Source organism: Neoarius graeffei, chromosome 9, assembly GCF_027579695.1.
Source record: "Neoarius graeffei isolate fNeoGra1 chromosome 9, fNeoGra1.pri, whole genome shotgun sequence".
Classification (NCBI taxonomy): domain Eukaryota; kingdom Metazoa; phylum Chordata; class Actinopteri; order Siluriformes; family Ariidae; genus Neoarius; species Neoarius graeffei.
The window spans coordinates 60,141,950-60,165,466 of record NC_083577.1 but is presented as its reverse complement, the minus strand read 5'-3'; the positions used below and the strand labels follow the sequence as shown (position 1 = coordinate 60,165,466).

The window sequence follows — 23,517 nt, the reverse complement described above, 5'->3', positions numbered from 1 at the left end:
ATCATCTAAGGAAGAGAACCATTCTGCCATTTTGTCATGCTGAGCAGAAGATTGGTGAATACGGAGCTGAGATGAGCTATGAGAGGGGACTACTGAGTACTTATTCAGTCTGAGGTGATTTGGTATCCAAAGTACTCCAGGAACAGTTACCTCAATACAGCAAAAATTCTTCTATAAATGCCTTTTGCCAATTTTGTGTAAAGCTATTAATTTAAGTTGAACAAAAAGCTGCGTCAAACCTTCTGAATCTGATGAAATTGAGTGATACTGAATGCTGAAAAGCAGAAAAATCAAGAGACCAAAGCACACACAGAGCTCTATTATTCAGAGACTTGAGGTTGTCCCTTTCTGAGCAGCACAGCACCCCATAATTTGCCAGATGCAGCAATTATTGTATCTATGGCAACACCATATGGGTTTCTTTTTTTTCCCCCTGGTGCTTCGTTTCTAGGAGCCCTGAGGAGATGGCACCATTTAGTGCAACGTCAAAGAGAAAGGCTGAATGCAGGAGCGCATGCGTGCATGTGTGCGTGCGTGTGTGTGGACACACTTACTCTGACTCTCTGTGCTGGGTGATCTGTGTGAGTCGAGTCCAGGGATTATAAGCAGAATCAATGCTGTACAGACGCATGTGCATTGCTAATACATGAAACAACTGATCTGAAACAGAACAAAAGGACACAATCAATAGCATGAACACAAAGCAGAACAAACAGTCTCAGAACAGTTCACAAAGCAGCTTCATTCTCAGACACACCGGCACGCACCAAAAGAGAAAGGCTTCCAAGTGCAAATTAAATACCACGTCTATTATAAAACAGAAACCCATGACAAAGTGCTGCTCTTAGTCAGACCTGTACATAACCTGAAATACCTTCACATTGAGAAAAGCGTTGGCAAATCAAAATCTGTGTTTCACACCTGCATATTGTAACCATAACATGCTAACCAAATTTTCAAGGAATGTTCATCTGAATACGATCGTAGGAGTCAGAGCCCAAGATTATGAACTACTAATCATTTGGCCTGAAAGACCATCAACACCATTTAGAGCTCTGACAGTCAGAGCTTTCTATCTCCAGGATCTCCCGATTAGCCGAAAAAGCCCATAGACGGAAGTAGTATGCAAATCGGAGGTTTCGATCTCTCGGATGCAGAAGTAGATCCATCACCTCAGCCAATTTCACATATTCCCATATAACAAATGACATGGCATCGACAGTGACCCTTGGGTTACCACAATAAGACATATGAGGAGTGGTCTGTAAATGTCCTTCACATCAAGGACACACTTTAACCCCTCAAAAGGAGTCACTCAACAGCAGCGTATTCTTCATCAGGAAGGACGTCAGGTATTTTCCATCGGTCCAATTCATCAAAACGGATTTTTTTCTTCTTCTTTTTGGATTACAATTTTTTGGAGCCGCTTCCAGACAGAAGCATTGATGGGCATGCTTCAGTCCAATAACGCATCTCCAAATCTCAACCATGCTTTGCTACACACACACACACACACACTATTCATTAACCAAGTACAAAAATATCCATTACTACCAACGCTACCATGTCTTACAACAAAAGATTTTGACATTCAGCCAATAATGCCATTTTCGCCTTTCATTTGCATCCAGACTCATTTACAAAACACAGGGAAAAACATTTTGGTTTTGTAATATATGGTCTGCCTCTGTCAGGGTTACACATGTCCCCATTTCTGAGGTCATGACGTCAAAAAGCACCAGCCAGCAACTAAAACAACCTGTTCACTGGAGAGACACTTGTGGAGCAATACTGCCATCTGCAGGCACCACAGAGGAGGAAGAACCAACTGAACACACATTACCTCTTCATTACATCATTCATTTTCATGAGATGAAAACAGAAGTAGTTTTTCCAAACAAGTGATGTAATCTATTGATAACTAAAAGGAAGATTATAGAACAGTGAAGAGAGAAACCCTTTCGGTTTCTGAACTGTACAGGTTTTAAAATCAGTGACCTACACCAGGCATCTCCGAATCAATTTCTATGCCACAATCTGTGACACATTCATCTTGTTGGCTCCCATTTGTTAAATCACTCAATCATCCAGTGGCTGGTAGTACGCAGACGGGTGGAATTGAGATCTCACCATTTCTCTTTCTCAGATATTGATCTGGCTCATTCTGCCACCTGTGCTTAGAACATACCACCCTCCTCACTTCTTAGTCATGCCATACATCAAACGCAGCCATCAGTGTGCACATGGCAGATATTTGTGTGCATTATTTATTAGCAAGAGGGACAGCATGGGCATATGAAGACCAAGGTTGCAATGGCCACAGGAAGTTAGAATTCTGGACATTTTTAAATCGAGCTTGCATTGAAGGAGAACAACTTTATTCATCACACACTTGTGAAATTCCTCTCTGCATTTAACCCATCTGAAGCAGTGAACACACACACACACCCAGAGCAGTGGGCAGCCATGCTAACAGCGCCCAGGGAGCAGTCAGGTGCCTCACTCAAGGGCACTTCAGCCCAAGGCCATCCCATATTAACCCAACATTCCTCAACTGTGTACCATTGAGAATACAGATTGGTGGTAGGTCCAGGTAGATAACTTGCATCTGATCAGTGGCAGAATCAGCTTGGTTAGGTAAATATAAACACAAGCCCTATTCACACCTGGCATTAATATGCATCCTGGGTGATCAGACTACAAATCTACAGCAGAGACGCATAGTCGCTCACACCTGGCATTATGTACAGTAAATCACTTGTGATTAGCTTTCATACATTTCCGCTGGAAAAAGGCAGTCACATATGGTACGTTTATTACGTCAATCTTCTGCTGCATGTATTTTCAGGCAGAAACGTCTTGCAAGTTCTCTCTCATGTACCTTTATGGGCTGTTTCAAAAGTTTTAATCGCATGGTCCACTAACTAAACCTATAAACATGAAATAGAAGATGGCAAATGGAGTTATGAAAAGCAGCTGCTTTCATTTCTGCCGTTATAGCATCATCTTTATCCAATGATGCAGTCGATCAGGCAGTACTCCAGCGCTGTCCGAACACGTCGAGACACGCTGACATTCACAATACAAAATGTGATGTGAACATACGTTTCCCAGACCACTTCTGAATGTGGTTCGAGTGATCGATCACAACTTGTCTTCGAGAGGCATTTGACCCCATTCACACCTGTACCAATCACTGTCCGCTTATGATCAGAGATCGCTCATAAAAAGACTGAAGCAAACACTGGCAATAAAATGGTGAAATATTGTTTTGGGAACTGTAATGTTGAAAATAACTCCATGCACAACTGATTAGGTGCTGGCTCTTTCCATTTTCAAGCGTTTAACTTCCGTCAGTCTACAATAAGTTTTTTTTTTTTTTTTTGCCCCCTCCCCTCTGGTTTTGCATGAGGTCTTGTTCACTATGTGCTGTCTGTATGGTCCTTCAGTTCCACACGGATTAAAATTTTAAGCTCACTATATTAAAAATAAATAAATAAAATGTCATCCATCCATATTAAACTCAAGACAGCATGTCAGGGTTTTGCTTTATTTACAGTCAACCTTTGTCTGCTGCCAGTTACATCTTCCCTACCAAAATTATCCACAGTACTATAATCAACAGATATATGTTATTTACCAGCTGGGAGGTCCGTATGGTGAAATACCGTGAGTGAGGTCTTGAAAGTACTGAGCGAGGCCCTCTGGGCCGAGGCCAGTATTCAAGGCCGAGGTCACGGTATTTCACCATACGGACTGACCTTAAGCTGGTAAATAATATATTTTTTTCTTTACCAAATTCTAACAGAAAACGAGACTGCCTGAAAGGGAGAGCCGAGCCGGCATTTTGAATCCTCATTCACGGCTGTAATGCAAATTGTTTCCTCCTCAGTAAAAAAGTGCACTTCCATGGCAGGGGAAAATAAATAAATAAAATAAAAAACAAACAACTACATTTTGCTGCCTATGTAGTCCCTTATTTATACAAATAGGAGTCATTCAGGATTCAGCCATGTTTTTGCTCGGCGTTAGCAAGTTAGAGGTTTTTAGCTTTCTCCTGAAATGTTTTTTTTAATTTCTTCTTCCTCAGGGTAGTAAAACTCGCTTTCGCTATCCATGATGTAAAATTAATGCTATTCTCCTGAGAAATGCTGGCAAAAATTAAGATTTTTGATAATCTTATTAAAAATAAATAAATAAATGGTTAAATGTTGACAAAAAAAAAAAAAATTTCAACTGCGTTTGTTGTTGTGAATGAGCGAGTCGCCAGAGGTCCGTAACCGGGGTCCGTACCGTAGGATACGGACCCGCTCACCAGCCAATCAGAGCACAGGATGAGATGGAAACCGCACCATGAAAAAAATAATGCTTTTCTTTATAACAACTTCAAACAAGCAGCAAAATATCAGTGCCGTTGATTATGAGGTGAAAAAAAGGAGAATAAATAAATAAAATAAACTTTAAAAAATTCAACAGCCACCTCTACAAAACAGCTTTAGTTAGAAGACAGCTGGAATACGTTAACATTAGGAGGGTCTCATTTCTTAAATTTTTAGAGGTGCACCATATCAGAGTGCTTTTCCAATAGGTTTCTGACTTCTTGGGTAGATCACTGGGATAGTCCTGCTATACCACTGCAGCATTACAAGTGCGATATAATAAATATAGAAGAAGGTGTGTGCTATGCTTAAATGATCGGGTATTAAACGCACCAATTTGAACTACTACAGAATTTAAAAAAATAAAAATAAAATAAAACTCCACATCTATCTTGATCAACTTCTGTGTTTTACTGATGTGTCCAACACAATATCATATTAAAAAGGGCTTGCAAAGGGGATGCACAAGGAAGTTTAAATAATTATAAATTCCTATCAAAATGGTTAACATGTAGGTTCTCGAAAAAGCTAACACTAAATATTCCACTAATTGTTCTGATAATAGAAAAAAAAATTTTCTTCTGTTAATATATGAGAATAAGAAGAAAACCGGTTCCATCGCTTCCTTTCTCTCCAAACTTTTCCTTTCATCCAAGTCATCTTCTAGACCTCCTGCTTTTCTCCCTCCCTTTCTCCAGTGTTTGTCATGAAGTAAATTTGGCCAGAGCTGTGCCCATGTTCTTAATGTAGCTCAGCAAACAGTGGTGGGGTGTGAAATCTCTTTAGGTCCATTCAAGAGTGATGAAACTTTCCATGAGAGCCCAGGGACCTGACCAGCACGAGTATAATAATAAGTTAAATTTATATAGCGCCTTTCAAGAAACCCAAGGACGCTTTACAATTATAGACAAGGAAAATAAATAAAAATAAATAAATAAAAAGTCCACCAAGTAGGGGTCAGGATGTAATTCCTGTGGTGTAGCAGCCACAGTCCCACCAAAAGGCGCACGAAAACGAGTCCCACATCTCCAGCACCGCCGCCGTGACGCCGTCAGCAACATCGCTCGAACACCACGCCATGGATCCACAAAGCGAGCAGAGAAGCTCCGCCATGCAGAGCGCTGGTATGTCCAAACTGCCTGCACAGCCGTCGTGACACCACCGAGCAACATCGCTCGGAACATCACGCCAAGCGTTAAAGCACAGAGCGCTGGACAACCACGATGTAAAATGAGCAACAGGCTCACTGCAGTCCATAGCTGGGAGCACAGGCATCACCCACAGCGAACCAAGGCCTGGAGGGAACCGACGCCCAAAACTAGGTCTGGAGCTACACCACAACCGGCAGACAAAAACACTCAAACATCAAACTACACAAACACACAGAAATAAAATAAATAAATAAAATGAAAATAGAAAAATAAAATAAAGCTCTGGTACACACACACACACAAGCGCACACAGAGTAAGAGACTGAACAAGAAACTTGCAAAAACATTTAAACTTGGCATAAACATTGCAGTTTTCCACAGATCTTAAATATACCCGGGTGGGGATCAAAGGATTATGAAGGTGGCCGTTTGGTGTGGAGCCAAGGTAGGACAGCATTTAATATTATATATAAAAATCATGACAGTCATACTCTGTTCTCTAATCACCTGCATCAGTTGGCTGTAATGGGTCTGGTTCTTAACACAATCTCATCGCTTTCTGTCTCACCCCAGAATCTCAGGTCTTTCTAATAGCTGAACAGCTTACAATAACACAAATGGATTAAAATATTTAAATTCCACGTTATCTGCACTGTTAGCTTTAACTGCAGCCATGACATAAACCTAGGCTTATTTACAAAGATAAACTTTATTCATCCCTTGGGCTATGTTCACACAGCAGGCGAAAGTGGCCCAAATCTGATCTTTTTCTTCAAACGTGACAAATTTGTACCTTGTATGGCTTTTTGAACGGCAAAACGCACACCAAATCTGACATTCGTTTCTGATTTGGGCCTCTTTCATGTGTGATACTGAAGTGCAGCGTGTAGCTGATATGTGGCAATATGATCCCTGTCTGAATAGACAGATTGGAATTAATATGACTTAACGTCAAGCCAACTCGAAATTAGTCACAATTTCGCACTTCTGGGAAGAAAAGGAGGAGGATTTCAATTTCAGTGGTGGGACAAAGAGGTAATGGACCTCAAACGTTTGGGGTGATTTTGCTGAAAGGTAAAATTAGAAGGCACAGAGGCAAGGAGTATTGTTAAATGTACATGGAAGTTTTGGGCTGGATGTATGTGGGTTCACACTCACTGAGACAGGAGCGTTTGGCAGCAGCACTCGCCCCTCCACTGCACAGGTTCCCACCACGATGAACCAACTCCAACTCCAGATTTGTCCTGACAGTGGAAGAGAGGGAGATGAAAGAAAGAGATAAAAAGTAAACCTGTGGGAAATGCTGGACTCAGCAAAAGTGTGTTGGAAGTGGCATATTTATGTTTATATTGATTTCTAAGCAATGAACAAAGGCATGAAATCCTAGCCTGGCTAACGCGACTTCAAAGCTCTACGAACTATTGGTCTGGCCAAGATATTAAGCCCAACCATTTCCCAGAGCCCGTGGTTGACCCGCCTCCCTGAAATGCCTCAGTTTGCTACTGGTCGAAGCCAGAAAAGGCTGTGACGAAGCTTAAACCAATCACATCACTCTTTCCTCTGACGTATGTGACGCGACGGGGCTAACTGGTAGATTAAACTCTTACCGGAGCCGGTCGGGAGCAAGGCGAAAACGTCCTTCCTTTCAATAAATACCTCCAGGGCTGCTCTTTGCTCCGTTTTCAATGAGAACTTCCCGTTGAATGCTTTCAATACAGCATCTATGCGTAATAGATGCGGAAGCGTGAATGAAGCGCTTCCGGCATAGAGTCTGTAAACAATCTATGGCTTCCGGTCGCAGTTCTACTACGTCAGTGCCTTGAACACGCCTCTACCCAGGGCCGTTGGAGATGCTCAAAGTTGATTGGTTCCTGAGTTTTCAGGAGCTTGGAAGAGCTGTAGATAGCTTGCCTGGCCAGACTAAGCTCGCAACAGGCCCTCGTGTTGCGTCACGCTTAGGATGGGCGGGCCCAGGCTAATGAAATCCCACATTGTCTAGTGAATAATGCATTAGCTAACCCAAGAGTTTTTAGCAATTGCAGTTTTGTTTTTGTTTTTTTGTTTTTTAAAAAGGCACCAAACTCAATTAGCAGGTCTTTCTGAAAATGGTAGGAACTCATGTGTGTGCACACCACTCACTCGTTTCACTATCCCTGTGAGAACTTTCCATTGACGTTATTGCAGTTAATGCTGTGCCTGCACCTCAACCTAACCTTAACCTCAGTAATGAAAAGGAAACTTTTTTTTTTTTTTTTAAAACAAACCGCAGTTTCCTTATGGGAACCATCCAAATGTCCCTACAAGGTCAAAATTGTCAGATTTTACTATCCTTGTACGGACATTTGGTCCCCAGTAGTATATAAAAACACACACCGTGTGCGCACACATGTAAGAGAAAGAGCGAGCCAATTTTCCCCACACAGACAGACAATGCAGACGTGCAACTTCACCTGGCTGCCACTGATAACGGGGTGAGCGTGAGATGGTGGAATTTTCCACTGCACTGTTCAGCCAATGAGGAAAAAGAGGACACAAAACTAGGGACCAGAACAGAAGGAGGGAGGGAGACTAGAGGAGAGCAGTTTGGGGGAAGGAGGTCTGAGCACACTAGCTATCACTGGGGAGAAAAAGGAATGGTCTTCAGCTTTTATTTATAAATAAATAAATAAATAAAATAAAATAAAAATCTGGCTATAGCAGGTCACATTCTGAATGAAAATGCTGACGAACGGGCATCTGGAGCTTCTGCAAGTCACATAAATTTCAGAGAAAATAAAGCGCCAAGGGACTGGACATGTATTGAAGCATCGACCAATCATGGGCAGATTAAAATTATATCAGAATGTCGTAAAGCCAATTTATGGGCTCAGCCAAGACGCTTTCCCTTTATGTTTGGCGTGCTTAGGTGGTTAAGACGGGAGTTCAAAGTCCAGAAATACAAGTGAGCCATAGATGGATCCTTCATTTAATCCTCATCTCCTGAGCTCTGTGCATGGACTGAATACTGACTCAGTTTGGAGAAAAGCACCTAGCAGTTGAAGAAAGGCATGCGTAAATCTTTAAAACGTACATATCTGGTCCATAATGCTCACCTGGCCACCGAGTACATGAAGAGGAAGTCGTTATCAGGCGAGCCAGGGTTCTTGCCATAGTCCATGTACTTTTTCTGCGTGGCATTCTTTATGTCTTTAATCACAGACTCCATCTCTTTAGTCAAGTTAGACTCCGTCTGAAAGGCAAAATATTCTTTAATATACAAGAAAAAACAAACCAAACAAAAAAAAAAAAAAAAAAACACCCCACCCCGAAGTTGCCAGTATGAGTCAGCTTTAAAGTGTTTAGTGTATGGAATATCAAAAGAAAGTTCAAATCCACTAAATAAAAAGGTCCTCAAAAAAACGCAACAGGAAGGAGTTGTTAAATTAGTAAACCTGTGAACATTTACATGACTGTCAGGCTCCACACACTCAAATCTTATTCCATCCAGCCTGGGAGTGTGGTGAGGATGAACGTGCTCACACTCACAATGATGTAGACATGGGGAAGGTAGACACAGTCTAATGAATGCTATTAAGAGAAATGTCTGCCTTACACTGGTGCTTACGGGAAAGATGGTCAACTGGTCCTGAAGCTCCTCCACCTCTTTCACTAATGTGGCCAAGTTCTTGTTGCTGGGTGTGTGCCAGGCACTCGCCTCTGTACCACGCCCCGGCTTGCAGGGCAGGACGCTATTAGCGAACTGGCGACACAGTGGGCACGTGAACTCGCCCTTATCCACAGAGAAACCCTGCAACACCTGGTCATTCTGACCCAGACAAAGAAGAAATTAAAATATAGAAATCCTGGAGATCATCCTCCTCATCATGTACATGAATCACATCAGCCTAAGGGTCAAAAGGTCAAAGACATACTTTAAAACACTGAAAAACATACAATGACCAGATTTAACCAAATTACTGATATTTTGCATCGAGTTTGTTTGTTTAAAAGGGAAAATACCTCAAAACATTAAAATTTGCCCAGTTGCCCCTCTATAGTCCCATACATCAAGCAGCAATGAATCATTTTCTCTTTCCTGATGTCAGTCTTCACCCTGTCTGCTCACATTAGAGCTTATTATAGCAGAGAGTGATGTTGTATTGTGCCCATTATCAGAAACGTCACAAGAGTGAGTGATGGAACAAGCGCTTCTGAAATATCAATTTAAGACAAGTCATTCTGATGGATGACCTACTAATGATGTGTCAGATCTTTGAGAAGACTCATCTTCATGCTCTCCCTCTCAGCAAACTAATAAAGCAAAAGGGGAGTTGAAAAACCACTTACAGTGCAGACTATTGGACACGGACATTGAAATGAAACAAATGACAAGGTTAAATACAATGCACTGGGAGTAAAAACAACCAACTGTTGTCCATGTCCAACTACTTCAACAAAGCATATTACCACTCAAAAGTTTGGACACACCTAATACAATGGTTTTCTTTATTTTTATTAAAGAAGAGTCACTTCATGTGTTAATGATGGATGTCGTTTCTCTTTACTTATGGCCCTTTTCCACTACCCTTTTTCAGCTCACTTCAGCCCGACACGGCTCGCGTTTCAACTACCAAAGAACAGCACGACTCGGCTCGCTTCAGCCCTGCTTAGCCCCTAAAACTCGCACCGTTTTGGAGTGGGGCTGAAGCGAGCCAAACCGAGCCGAGTGAGGCTGGGGGCGTGAGCAGACACTCCCCTGTGCACTGATTGGTGAGGAGGAGTGTCCTCACATGCCCACACACGCCCCGCGAGCACCCTGGGATCTGTAAACACTGTAAACCCGGAAGAAGAAGAATTACGAATTACGAGAATTTCTGAAGCCTTATGCGCCTCGCCTCATCTATACGCTCTTGCCAGTATCTGTTGGCGTTGTCGGTGACAACAAGCCACAGCACCAAGACCAGCAACACTAACGACTCCATGTCGTCCATGTTTATTGTTTACTCTCTGGGTCGTGAGACTACCGCTTAAAAGCTCACTGATGTCACTGTTTGCGCTGCTTAACGACATCACGTGACGTCCACCCACTTTCGCTAACTCCACCCAATGTGTCCACCCACTTCCAGCCAGCACGGTTCAGCGCGGTTGTAGTCAAAATGCAACTCCAACAGCCCCGCTCAGCTCGACTCAGCCCAACTCAGCACCGCACGGCTCAGCCCGACACAGCCGCGTTTGTAGTGGAAAAGCGGCATTTGTTGAGCGGTTCTTGGATTACTACAGTTGTGGAATAGGCCTGTTTAATGCATTTTATTATTTACTATTTAATGATCTGAAATGCATTAAAGAGGAAAAGTCCAACTAACTTCTGACGAGGCACATCAATTAATTGAAAAGCATTCCAGGTGATGCCTCATGAAGCTGGTTAAGATAATGTCAATAGTGTATAAAGCATCAGAGTAAAACACTGGCTATTTTGAAGAATCTAAAATATGAAACTTTTTTTTTTAACCACATAATGTCATTTATTTTTTTCGTGGTGCGGTTTCCATCAAATCCTGCGCTCTGATTGGCTGGCGAGCGGGTCCGTATCCTATGGTACGGACCCCGGTTACGGACCTCTGGCAACTCGCTCGTTCACAACAACAAACATAGTAGAATTTTTGGTCAACATTTAACTTTTTTTTTATAAGATTTATTTTATAAGATTATCAAAAATCTTAAACTTTTGCCAGCATTTCTCAGGAGAATAGCATTAATTTTACAGCATGGATAGTGATAACGACAGTCTTCACAGCAAAAGCGAGTTTTACTACCCTGAGGAAGAAGAAATAAAACATTTCAGCAGAAAGCTAAAAACCTGTAACTGTTGCTAACACCGAGCAAAAACATGGCTGAATCCTGAATGACTCCTATTTGTATAAATAGGGGACTACATAGGCGGCAAAATGTAGGGTTTTTTTTCTGCCATGGAAGTGCACTTGTATACCGAGGAGGAAGCAATCTGCATTACAGTCGTGAATGAGGATTCAAAATGGCGGCTCGGCTCTCCCTTTTGGGCGCTCTCATTTTCTGTTGGAATTTGGTAAAGAAAAAAATATATTATTTACCAGCTTAAGGTCGGTCCGTATGGTGAAATACCGTGACCTCGGCCTTGAATACTGACCTCAGCCCAGAGGGCCTCGCTCAGTACTTTCAAGACCTCGGTCACGGTATTTTCACCATACGGACCTCCCAGCTGGTAAATAACACGCATTTATTTTTTTCGCGGTCTGGTTTCCATCAAATCGTGCGCTCTGATTGACTCGCGAGCAGTCCGGAATCCTACGATACAGACCCCGGTTACGGACCTTTGGCAACTCGCTTGTTCACAACAAACAACATAGTAGCAATTTGTCAACATTTATTTTCACATTTCTCAGTATAACAACATTAATTTTACAGCATGGATAGCGATAATGACAGTGTTCACAGCAAAAGTGAATTTTACTACCCTGAGGAAGATGAAATAAAAAAACATTTCAGGAGAAAGCCGGTAGCCTTGTAGCAGGTTTGTTTTAAATATGGTTTCCCTTTTGGGTGCTCTCATGATCTGTTAGAATTTGGGAAAGAAAAAAACACTTTTACCAGCTTAAGGTCAGTCTGTATCATGAAATACCGTGACTGAGGCCTCTGGGCCGAGGTCAGTATTTTCAAGGCCTTGGTACTTCATGATACGTACCTCCCTGCTGGTAAATTTAAAATAAAAACACACACACACAGTTTTGAGGCCTTCAGTATTGTTCTACAATGTAGAGGAGTCTCAAAATACAGAAAAACCTATGAATGAGTAGGTGTGTCCAAACTTTTGGCTGGTACTGTACGTTTATGTACAGTACGTGGAATAGGTTTACATTAGGGCTGTAACGATACACCCAACTCACGATTCGATTCGTATCGCGATTTTTGACCCACGATTCGATACGCCCACGATTTTTTTAAAAATGTTTTTTTTTTAAAGTAGTAAATTTGACTTATTAACATTTACTTACTTACATTATTTAATAACAAATAATTCAGACCACTGCAGAGAATGAGTAATATGTATGCAAAAATGAACAAATGTATATCCAAAGATTGTTTTATTTCTCAAAATAATACTGTTGAGCCGGAAGCTCTGTTTTTTTTCGGTTCTGAAAAAGTCATTTTTCCAAATCGTGTAAATCCGTTAAGATTTTTTTTTTGGGGGGGGTGGCTCTCTCACTGTCTCACTCTCATAGGGCCAATGATTTTCTGTGATCGCGGAAAACAGATGGAAATTACGGAATTTTTATAGTGAAACATTGCTCGCGTGTCAAAACGTAACTGCTGCAGAAGGCTTCCGCCCAAGCAGACATGCCTTCAGTGTTGCCAGATATTGCTAACGTTTTCCACCCCAAAATATGTTGAAAACCAGCCAAAAAGCACCTAACCCCGCCCAATCTGGCAGCACTGCATGCCTTTCCGGTCAAGTGATTGTGATTGGCTTGTGGCACACCTAGCCAGCCAATGAGCTGCTTGTTTACAGATTCGCTCCCCGCGTCGCAACCAGAATGGCGACCGCTTAAAAGAAATGAATGCTCTGCCAGTGGCGAGTGTGGATGTTGCGTGACTCGCAGAAGATTGTCGCAGGTCGGCGAAAAAACGACTTACTAATAGATATAAAAAAATAAAAGTAATTTAAGTAAGTTTAAAATGTAATTTAAATAAAAAGTAAAGTATTCATAAATTGAAGTTTGGAAGCGCCTCTGTTTTTGGGCTGAGGAGAAGTTTGAAAGGGTGTACCACGATTCTGCCTTCTTGTATCGCGATACGGATCGTGGCTCTGCGTATCGCGATTTCGATTTCGATACGCATATCGTTACAGCCCTAGTTTACATGTCCCAATATAAAACAGAACAATAATGAATTGAGCTCCTTTGAAAACTGCTCAAGATAATTGGTATTCATATATAAAATAAAACAAGCACCAGGCTCACACAACCCCACTTCTTCAATATGCCCAAGACTGCAACAGCCTGCTGAAATGCCACAAATTCTCCAAGACCAATTTTGGAAAATGATGACTCAAAGCCTTAAGCATTAGTGACAGCCCCAGTGTCGTGTTGAATGCAGAGCACGGCATCTGTGCTCTCCTGCTGATGGCCCGAGTTGCAATCTGGAAAAGGTCTTTTGTGGAACAATCCCCCCCCCCCGGACAACAGAATAAATATACCGCCTAAAAGCAGAGCTCCTGGTGAGTGTATGAACAAAATATTTGCGAGGGCATAAGATCAACCTGAATAAAATAATAGTATATGAACCACCAACTTGTGTAGTAGTGTGTATTTCGTGTCAAATTGCCCCACTGTCTTGGGACAGTGAGACCAATAATGAGATACACATCCAGAAGTGGACAGTAACAAAGGACATTTACTTGAGTACTGTACTTAAGTACACTGAGTATCTGTATTTTTGTTGGAAACTTATGACTTTAACTGCAAAAATGTAAAAGACAAATATACTTTTTCACTCCACTACACTTTTATCAAGGTCCTCGTTACTATGAAGCAGCTCTGAAAGAGGACTTGTTTTTCTTTTCTAAAACATGATTGTTTGGTTTTTTTGCAGGTGACACTGAGACAGCTCATCAGTAAATCACTAGGGTCACGTCACATCCCTAGACTGTATAAGTTCAATGCCTTCTCATCAGCTTTATTTGAACACAGTTGATGGCAGACTGGAAGGAGGCGGTTCTTTTGGGGAATACACGCACCCATGGCCATACCTGGAACCCATGTTTCAGTTTTCTGAAAGGATTAAAGATTCATTTTGTTTTAAACGTTTGCTTTGTTTGCCTAAAACGAACCACATCACGGCCTACCCGACCTGCGGAAGCATATTGAGGAATATAAACGTTTTATTCCAAGAGAAAGCTTGCGGTGAAGTTGTCTGTGCTTTTAGAGCTAGCGATAATGTTGCAATAGCTATGCAGTCTGGTTAGTCAAATGACTTTCTATGGATTTGCTCGCCAAGTTGCCGCAGTCTTGGCCACGGCTAACGTTTACACACAACTAGTTAACTTGGACACTGTTAATTAGCATGTAAAAACAGTTACGCTAACATGAATAATGTTAACGTATCTGAAGTCCTTTCAGAAATATGTTCTAACATAATGTAGATATCGGCGTTTAACTGTGTTTAAAAGGTGTTTATTCGACAGGTCCTACAAACTAGTCAGTAAATCCAGTACAGTAGGTTGCTTCAGAGGCATTAGGTATCGTAAGCATTGTGGCAATAATACAACAAATACACTGATAGAAAATGTACTTTTAATACTTTAGTTAATAGCAAGTACTTCAGTACTTAAGTAAAAATCTGACTGTACAGCTTTCACTTGTATCGGAGCAACATTTATCCAGTGGTATCTGTACTTTGAGGCGGCACGGTGGTGTAGTGGTTAGCGCTGTCACCTCACAGCAAGAAGGTCCGGGTTCGGGCCCCATGGCCGACGAGGGCCTTTCTGTGCGGAGTTTGCATGTTCTCCCCGTGTCCGCGTGGGTTTCCTCGGGGTGCTCCGGTTTCCCCCACAGTCCAAAGACATGCAGGTTAGGTTAACTGGTGACTCTAAATTGACCGTAGGTGTGAATGTGAGTGTGAATGGTTGTCTGTGTCTATGTGTCAGCCCTGTGATGACCTGGCGACTTGTCCAGGGTGTACCCCGCCTTTCACCCGTAGTCAGCTGGGATAGGCTCCAGCTTGCCTGCGACCCTGTAGAACAGGATAAAGCGGCTAGAAATAATGAGATGAGATCTGTACTTTGACTTAAGTAAAGCCTAGGTCACAACCGGACGTACGATTTTTTGGCCATGCGATTTTTGGCATTTCCCAAATCGCTGCGTTTTTTTTTGTTCATGGAGAAAGACGCGCATTGGCCGTAAGTTTGTCTTGCAACCTGAAAAAAACGTAAGCGCCCGTAGAGTTTGTTTGACATGACAAAGAACCTCTGCGGCCGGTCTGCGGCCAGTCCACGGCTCGAAAATCAGCACGTCACACGCGCACCCTCCATGCGTTTCACGCGCGCCCTCCGTGCGTTTCTTGCATTTTTTGCACGTAGACCGGCCGTAGGAGCACGTACGGCCGGTTGTGACCGAGGCTTAATGAAGTTGGGTATTTTGTCCACCTCTGTACGCATCACAGTTACAAATGCACATTTATTCCTTTCTTTGACACAGCATGTCATGCATCAGAGAGAACACCATGACATTTATTATGTTTTGACTCTGCTCGGTGCCTGGTGGACAGCAGTGAACCAACGCTTTCACCTTCTCTCATTACTATATAGTTACAATCCAATATCAGACATAAGAACTAATCGATGTCGATCTGTGGTAGTTTTAGATTATCTAAAACTAAGGAAAAAGAGGCTCATAATTGCTAATGAACTATACATGTTTGAGTGTGCAGAGTAAGAAATTCAAGGGCAGAGGGGAAAAATAAATAAAATGGCTACGTTGCCCGCTATAGGGGGCAAAGACCCCCCCCATAGTAGGATAAAACCAAACCTTCGGGGGAAAAGACTACTAGAAAATGTATATTATTAAGCTGCCTTTGGTCAGGATATGAGCTCCAATCTTGATATTTCAAACTTGATGTGAACCAGTTGTCTGGTTACAATTGTCCAACAAGCTAGTGGACTAAAACCTGTTTCAACTAGTTTTATATGAAACGGACAGGAATATTTTTCCGTACAAAAAAAAAAAAAAAAAAAGTTAAACAATCCCATGTTAATTTTTTTTAAAAAGAAAATTAAAAATAAAATACTGGATAAAACCCCATTTCTCTCATGTAAACAAAGATATAAAATTTCATTGTCCAGTGGTCAAGTGTTGGGATACGTTGCCTTGCACTTACGATCGGGTTCCCTGTGATGGTACACGTTCATACGTACAGACATCATATGGTTGCAAAAAGCCATCAAAAATCAAGTTGATGCATTACCAGATTCTCTTAAGTACAGAGCTTCACTATTAGTTTTCACTTTTACAACAAGTAAAAGATGGATCCACAGTATGAAATCCATGGGGCGCAGGGGTACACACCCCAAACACACCACATCAGATTCATTACACACAACCACCGAGAGTACAAGAGCACACAAGTCAACACAGCGCACTCTGCCAGCTTTTTACTGATGCTTGAGATTAGTGAGATTCTGCACAATGCATTTGTTAAAATTCTCTTACCCGTAGAGACTCCATGTAGGACTTGTGGCAGTCTATATGCAGCGTATGACCACAGGTTTGCACATACACACCACCATCCCAGCCAATAGAGACCGACTGCAGACAGGAACTCTGATGAGAAAGTTAACATTAAATCTATTACTACTTAGTATTTAAGGACAAACACATTAAACAAGAACTCTGAGCCATCCAGTTTGTTCACACACACACACACACACACACACACACACACACACACATTTAAGACCGGGTAAAATCCATTTCGTTCACATTTCACTACCAACAATAAAATAAATGGTCTAACTGAGACCCCGTCCACACGTAGCCGGGTATCTGCTAAATCGAAGATATTTTTCTACGTTTTGGCCTGTCATCCACATGAAAACACATCAAAAACGAATATTTAAAAAAACTCCGGGCAAAGTGAAGATTTTTGAAAACTCCGTGTATGCCTTTTCGTGTAGACAGAGATAACCGGAGGTTTGCGTTTTAGAACGTCACAATCTGCGCCAAAAAAATAACAAATCTGCCCTGACGTCAAACGTGCGACCTTTGTTTACTGCAGAAGCCAGATTAAGCATGGACTTAAGCTAGCCGCACACCACGGCGATCCACGCGGTACCGAACCGACCCATTTCAGAGCCGACTCCCGACAGGGCACGCACATATCCCCCAACTGTTTACGAGTGCAGTCGCGATTGAAGCGACACGTGACAACTTAATAGCTTTGTGATTGGCTATTGGATATCGTTACTGTTAAATCCAACACTTGAAGATGCTACAGGCTGAATTACAAATGACACAACATGGAATATGTAGCGCACTATCTAGGCTGCATGAGCTATTATTCCCAACCTTAAATAGTGCACTTATATAGGGGAGTTAAAGCGATTTGGAATTCAGCCACACAACTTGAGCAGAGTGGCTTTCCAGCCCACTGTGTCTATGGATAAAGCTTCGGTCTATGGAATTACAGTGTATACCTGCATTAGGTGCTACCAACACGTATTTCTCGCGCTAGAAATTGTGTTTAATGATGTCACGTGTTATATGCGAAAGATATGATTGGCTATTTATTGCTAGCGACTCTCGCCGATCAGTCTGGCTCCCGATTAGTTTTTCGAATCGGCTGTGAGATGAGTCGGTACCATCGAAAACTAGTCTTTACGCCTGACTCGCGACTTCAGTTGGCTCGGTACGCTGAAAATCGGCGTAGTGTGCGGCTAGCTAAAGAGTAATGGATCGGAGTAGTGCCTTGAAAGTGTTAATTATTGTGCAGGTGCTATTTACATCTTTAATTTTAGAAGCCCAACTACTGCTCCACCGCCTTTCGCCCGTAGTCAGCTGGGATAGGCTCCAGCTTGCCTGCGACCCTGTAGAAGGATAAAGCGGCTAGAGATAATGAGAGAGAGAGAGAACTACTGCTCCAAGAGCACAGGCGATGTGATTAGGGGGTAGGATTTGGGGAAATAGCCATCTACAGGTTTGGAATGCTTATGAATGTGATTGAAAACGCAGATGTTCGGTTATGTGTGGAAGGGATTTTTTTCGAAGACGAGGTGGTGTGGATAAAACATTTTTATAAACGGAGGGGGGGGAAATGTTCGGTTTTAAAAATACCCGGCTACGTGTGTACATGGCATAAGACAATATCACTGAGCATACTTACATAAAACACAATTTAAAGGATGCACATTCAGATTAAACAGTTTAACCAGATTGTTTTAAAAATATTGCCAGATTTAAATTCTTTATTAATGCTATGTTATGTTTTCTCATAACAACTTCTCTAATGTTTGTGACTCCCAGAAATGCAATACAATGCTGGTACACCCAACCTGTGATAAAATACTTGTTCCTGGGCCCCTCTTCTTTATATAGTACCAGTCACAAGTTTGGACACACCTACTCATTCATAGGGTTTTCTTTATTTTGGCCATTTTCTACATTGTGGAACATCATTGAAGACATCAAAACTATAAAAACATTTGGAATTATGTGGGAAACAAAGTTTCATATTTTAGATTCTTCAAAGTAGCCAGCTTTTACCTTGATGACGCTTTACACACTATAATCAACAACTGTGTTTGTGTGATGTGTTTTTGGGGTCATTATCCTGCTGAAAGATCTATCAAACAAATATTTATCTCCTGGCAACCAGGTGACAAATCGAGTGAAAATATTATGGTACTAAGCAAAATGTAATAATCCAATCAATTTTCACAAGAGTCCATAAACAACTAGCCAAGAGTTTGTGGTTTTTAATATTATTTAGAGGTGTCCGGTAATGTTTTTGAGAGATCTTTCTTACAGTCTAAGTTCTGTCAGAATATTTTTCTCTGTTTAATGAAGTGAAAGATTGGGATTATTTTCTATAGCCGTTTTAGCTGTTCTCTTCAGGGATGCTAATAATTCTGGAGTTGATAAAGATCGGTCAGTGTTTTAATATCTTTTGATATACAGTGCCAAAGCTTTAGTTAACTGAATGAGTTTGATGTGGCGTTTGCTGCGAGACAGGAGGACATATTGTTTTTTTTTCTTCTCTCTCAGTGTATAATCATCAGTGGGGAAAGTGGAGCAGGCAAAACAGAGAGTGCTCATCTCATCGTCCAACATCTCACTTTTCTGGGAAAGGTATAACACGCAGGTGGACTTTGTAGAAACAAACTTTTTAATGAGAGAGAAATACTTCACAAAAAGGTACTGATTCCAGGTTTCTTTTATTCTCCCCCCCCCATTTTGTTTTTGCACGTACAGCACCAATCAGAAGTTTGGACACATTAATAGTGAAAACATCAAAACTATGAAATAATATACGGAATTATGTGGTAAATGAAAAAAAAAAAAAAGTGTTAAAATATATGTTTCATATTTAATATTCTTCAAAGTAGCCAGAGTTTACCTTGACGCTTTACACACTACTGGCATTATCTTAACCAGCTTCATGAGGCAGTCATCTGGGATGCTTTTCAATTAACAGGTGCCTCATCAAAAGCTAATTAGTGCAATTTCTTGCCTTCTTAATGCGTTTGAGACCAAACAATCAATAATACAGTAAATTCCACAACTGTAGCGATCCATATTAATGTCAAGAACCACTCAACTAAGTAAAGAGAAATGACATCCATCATTATTTTTATTTGGGGGGGGGGCACACCAACACCCACAATATTGAATTAGGTGGGGTTTACATTAGACCGTATCAGCGGATCATCAGATTAACGTTTTTAAAACGATTAGTGTGCACACAGCAACACCAATACACAATTTGCGTGCACACAGCAATACCAATACGCGGATACGCTCGGCTCCGCAGGCATCCTGCGCTCCAAATCACTCCGCCCTGAACAGCGAGTGCCCTCTGGAGGGTGCGCACTCCGGCCCTGCGCAGCTCACACAGCGCGCGAGTGAAGTGCACAAGCTGTGATTCGGGACTGAGCCGCTGTGTGTGTGATCCCAGCGCACATCACTTACCACTTGCAAGTGGAAGGATGGCAAGCCTAAAGACAATCATAACTACACAATGGGCAGTATTTGCATCAGTATTTGCAGTATTTTCATACTTTTATACTCTTTAATGAAAGGTGATACAAGGCGGAAGTCCGCGCCGTTTTTCAGCAGTCGCGTCACATGACCAACACCAGCGAATCAGGAAGGTGGATGTCACAGTGACGTTGTCCAATGACGACGCCAGCTAGAGCTCAGCACAGCGTATCCGCGTATTCTCAATGTTTACACAGCACCGGAGCTGACATGATCTGGATTGAATACGTGGACCCTGGCGGATTCCCGTTTCCCGGCGGTTTAATGTAAACGGACAGTGCATCCGCGAAGAAAACGAGACAGAAGGCGTGTCCAAACTCTTGGCTGGTACTTAGTTATCTTAAACAAAATCAGTTTGCTCTAAATAATTGTGCTCCAATTTTGCAAGGAAAGGGCAGAGAAGTCAGAAAAGGTATAAAAATCATTATCAGCAAGTCAGCAACTGGTTAATGCAAACGGTACAGAGACCTGAGGAGGCCGTCAAAAAACTTTGAATTTCTTTTTTTTGCCTTGCACACAATGTAATACAACATGCATAGTTTTGTTTAATGTGGCAGCAGGATACTAAAATCAGAGAGTCAGAAAATCAAGGCTTTCACAAGAACAAACTTTATGGTCCAAGATTTTTCAAAATCACACTGAATTTGATAGTTAATGCATATCCTTAAATGAATGAAATTTTGCCCAAGTGTTGGTTTATTTGCTCGTCTAAAGAAAGTTTGCATAGTTTAATGTAAATAGACGTAGTTCAATCTCCATTCTGAACAGACCAGTACATATTTAAAAAAAAACAAACAAAAAAAAAGGGGGGGGGGGTGCAAATAAGAGTGCAACAGTCTTCTTACAATTATATTGTAACTGGCAACGCCAATAATCGCTCACATTCCCACTTAAACGAAAAACGTCTAGTTATAAGTAGCAGAGACTTATGACCTCTACATGTGAGCAACTTGCTCGAACGATGGGCACTTTTTCTACAAACAAGAGCACTTCCCCTCCCCCCCATTAAATCAAAGACTCACAATGGCAGTTACATGAAATCTGTCCAAAAACAGAGATGCATTTAGAAATGAATACAATTGAAGCAATTTAAAAAGAAAAAAGACCAAAATGTATAAAACGTCTAAATTTGAAAACTAATCTCGTTAAGTCTGCTCCGGAGCACATCTGCGCTTACAGATCTGTGGTAACTGGTCCACCAGCAGCATTTAAGAACAGAAAAATTCAGGATCATTTCAAGCAATTCAATTCAGATCATCCAGGATTCCACGTACTATGAACTGGAAATGGTTAATATATAAAAACCCATGCACACACCTCATCAGGGCTTTCCACAAGCGCCGGCTGCCGGCCATACAGCCGACTACACAATTAAGTCCAGCCGGCTACTTTAATGACTATTGTTTTTGTAGCCCACAGGCTCTAAATATTAATTTTCGATTTTAATAAAATTAAATGTTTATCTAACGGACTGACAATAATGTCAAACTGAACTCTCAGTCATTTAAGTTGTGATTCGCGCTGTTTGTACCGATAATAACCACAAATTCCCCGCCGACTTCGTTGATCAAGGGAGAGTAACTCATCCGCGGCCCTGACATGCGGTGTGCGTGTGCGCGCACTCGGCGGAGGCAGTAGCTAGTGTGTCGGGGCCGTCAGAGGGAACAGAAGCAGAGATGACGCTTATTTTGTCTCCGGTAAACCAGTCCTCTCTAGTTCAATTATGTGCTGGCATCAAAAGACACCGTTGGTTGTAAATGAAACCAAACTGAGTGGTTGGAGTGTATTTTCATACACAAATGGAGAAATGTTCGCTGAGTGTTTAATTGTGTAGCCCCACTGCAGACCGTTGTCGTCTTAATTCATAGCATGCTCAGCTGCGTGAATGTGTCATGCACCGAAAATAAGATTTACAAGCCAGGAACGCCTCATGATGCAATATGCAAGAAAAGAAAAGATTTACTGCCATTTTACTTTGTATTTGAGTAAAGTGAATAAATAAATGGTCTGTGGAAAATACATTTAATCCTGGGAACTGCGTGCACAGGAGTTTGTGTTTACCACCCCCCCGGCTGGCTACTTATTTGTCATGGCTGGCTAGTATGAGCCTTAGTGGAAAGCCCTGCCTCATGTGTATATCCAAAGGCCAAGTTTACATTAGACCGTATCTGTCTCGTTTTCTTCGCGGATGCACTGTCCGTTCACATTAAAACGCCGGGAAACGGGAATCCGCCAGGGCCCACGTATTCAACCCAGTTCGTGTCTGGTCCGGTGCTGTGTAAACATTGAGGATACGCGGATACGCTGTGCTGAGCTCTAGCTGACGTCGTCACTGGACAACGTCACTGTGACATCCACCTTCCTGATTCGCTGGCATCACACACACAGCGGCTCAGTCCCGAATCACTGCTCGTGAGCTTCACTCGCGCGCTCTGTGAGCTGCGCAGGGCCGGAGTGCGCACCCTCCAGAGGGCACTCGCTGTTCAGGGCGGAGTGATTTGGAGCGCAGGAGGAAGCGCTGAGCTGCACTGAGGTTTATTTACACATTTCAACCTCCTTCAGGCGCTTAAACTCAGTGAGAACATGAACATCACAGCCAGGTGTGTTTATCTGCTGGAGAAGGTGTTTGCTTGCCATCCTTCCACTTGCAAGTGGTGAGTGACTTGCGCATGCCCGATATGCACTGGGATCATGTGACGTGCCGTCTAATTAGTCATGTGATTAGCGTATCCGTGTATTGGCGTTGCTGTGTGCACGCGAATCGTGTATTGGCGTTGCTGTGTGCACGCGAATCGTGTATTGGCGTTGCTGTGTATACGCGAATCCTTTTAAAAACGTTAATCTGATGATCCGCTGATTCGAAATAATGTAAACAGGGCCTGAGACAGAACCAGGTACAACACATCTTGTACATACCTCTTTAAAGTGACGCTGCATAAGTGCTAGTCTAACGTCGTTAGTTGCCCCACACGTGTCTTCAGTGAAGATCAGCTCATCGTCACTTGTAGGGAGTCGCTTTGCCTGGTCGCTACAGCAACGGTGCCCCAACACTGAAACCATGCACACACACACACACACACACGCCTTTCAGGAATGACAACGCTATGCTAATTAACTTTGACATTTCCATTTATGGAACACGTATCATTTGCATACTGTAATGAAGTACCATGTCAAAACTGTGACACCCATCACACCATCTGTACAGCAGCAACATTTTCACAG

At 42.1% G+C, this 23,517-nt stretch overlaps 1 protein-coding gene across 3 annotated transcripts in view; it reads right to left on the bottom strand.

Moving 5' to 3' along the window:
- The window catches only part of ubr3 (ubiquitin protein ligase E3 component n-recognin 3), a 111,521-nt gene that overhangs the window by 32,961 nt on the left and 55,043 nt on the right, over positions 1 to 23,517 (bottom strand). For 2 of the 3 annotated variants that reach the window (XM_060929990.1, XM_060929992.1), the window contains exons 26-31: positions 23,209 to 23,342; positions 16,750 to 16,860; positions 9,123 to 9,335; positions 8,623 to 8,759; positions 6,689 to 6,774; positions 555 to 660 (exon numbers count right to left, since the gene is read on the bottom strand). In XM_060929990.1, the coding sequence (XP_060785973.1) occupies positions 555 to 660; positions 6,689 to 6,774; positions 8,623 to 8,759; positions 9,123 to 9,335; positions 16,750 to 16,860; positions 23,209 to 23,342 (787 nt within the window). The remainder of the gene's footprint in view (positions 1 to 554; positions 661 to 6,688; positions 6,775 to 8,622; positions 8,760 to 9,122; positions 9,336 to 16,749; positions 16,861 to 23,208; positions 23,343 to 23,517) is intronic. The other variant, XM_060929991.1, reaches the window with a different exon arrangement.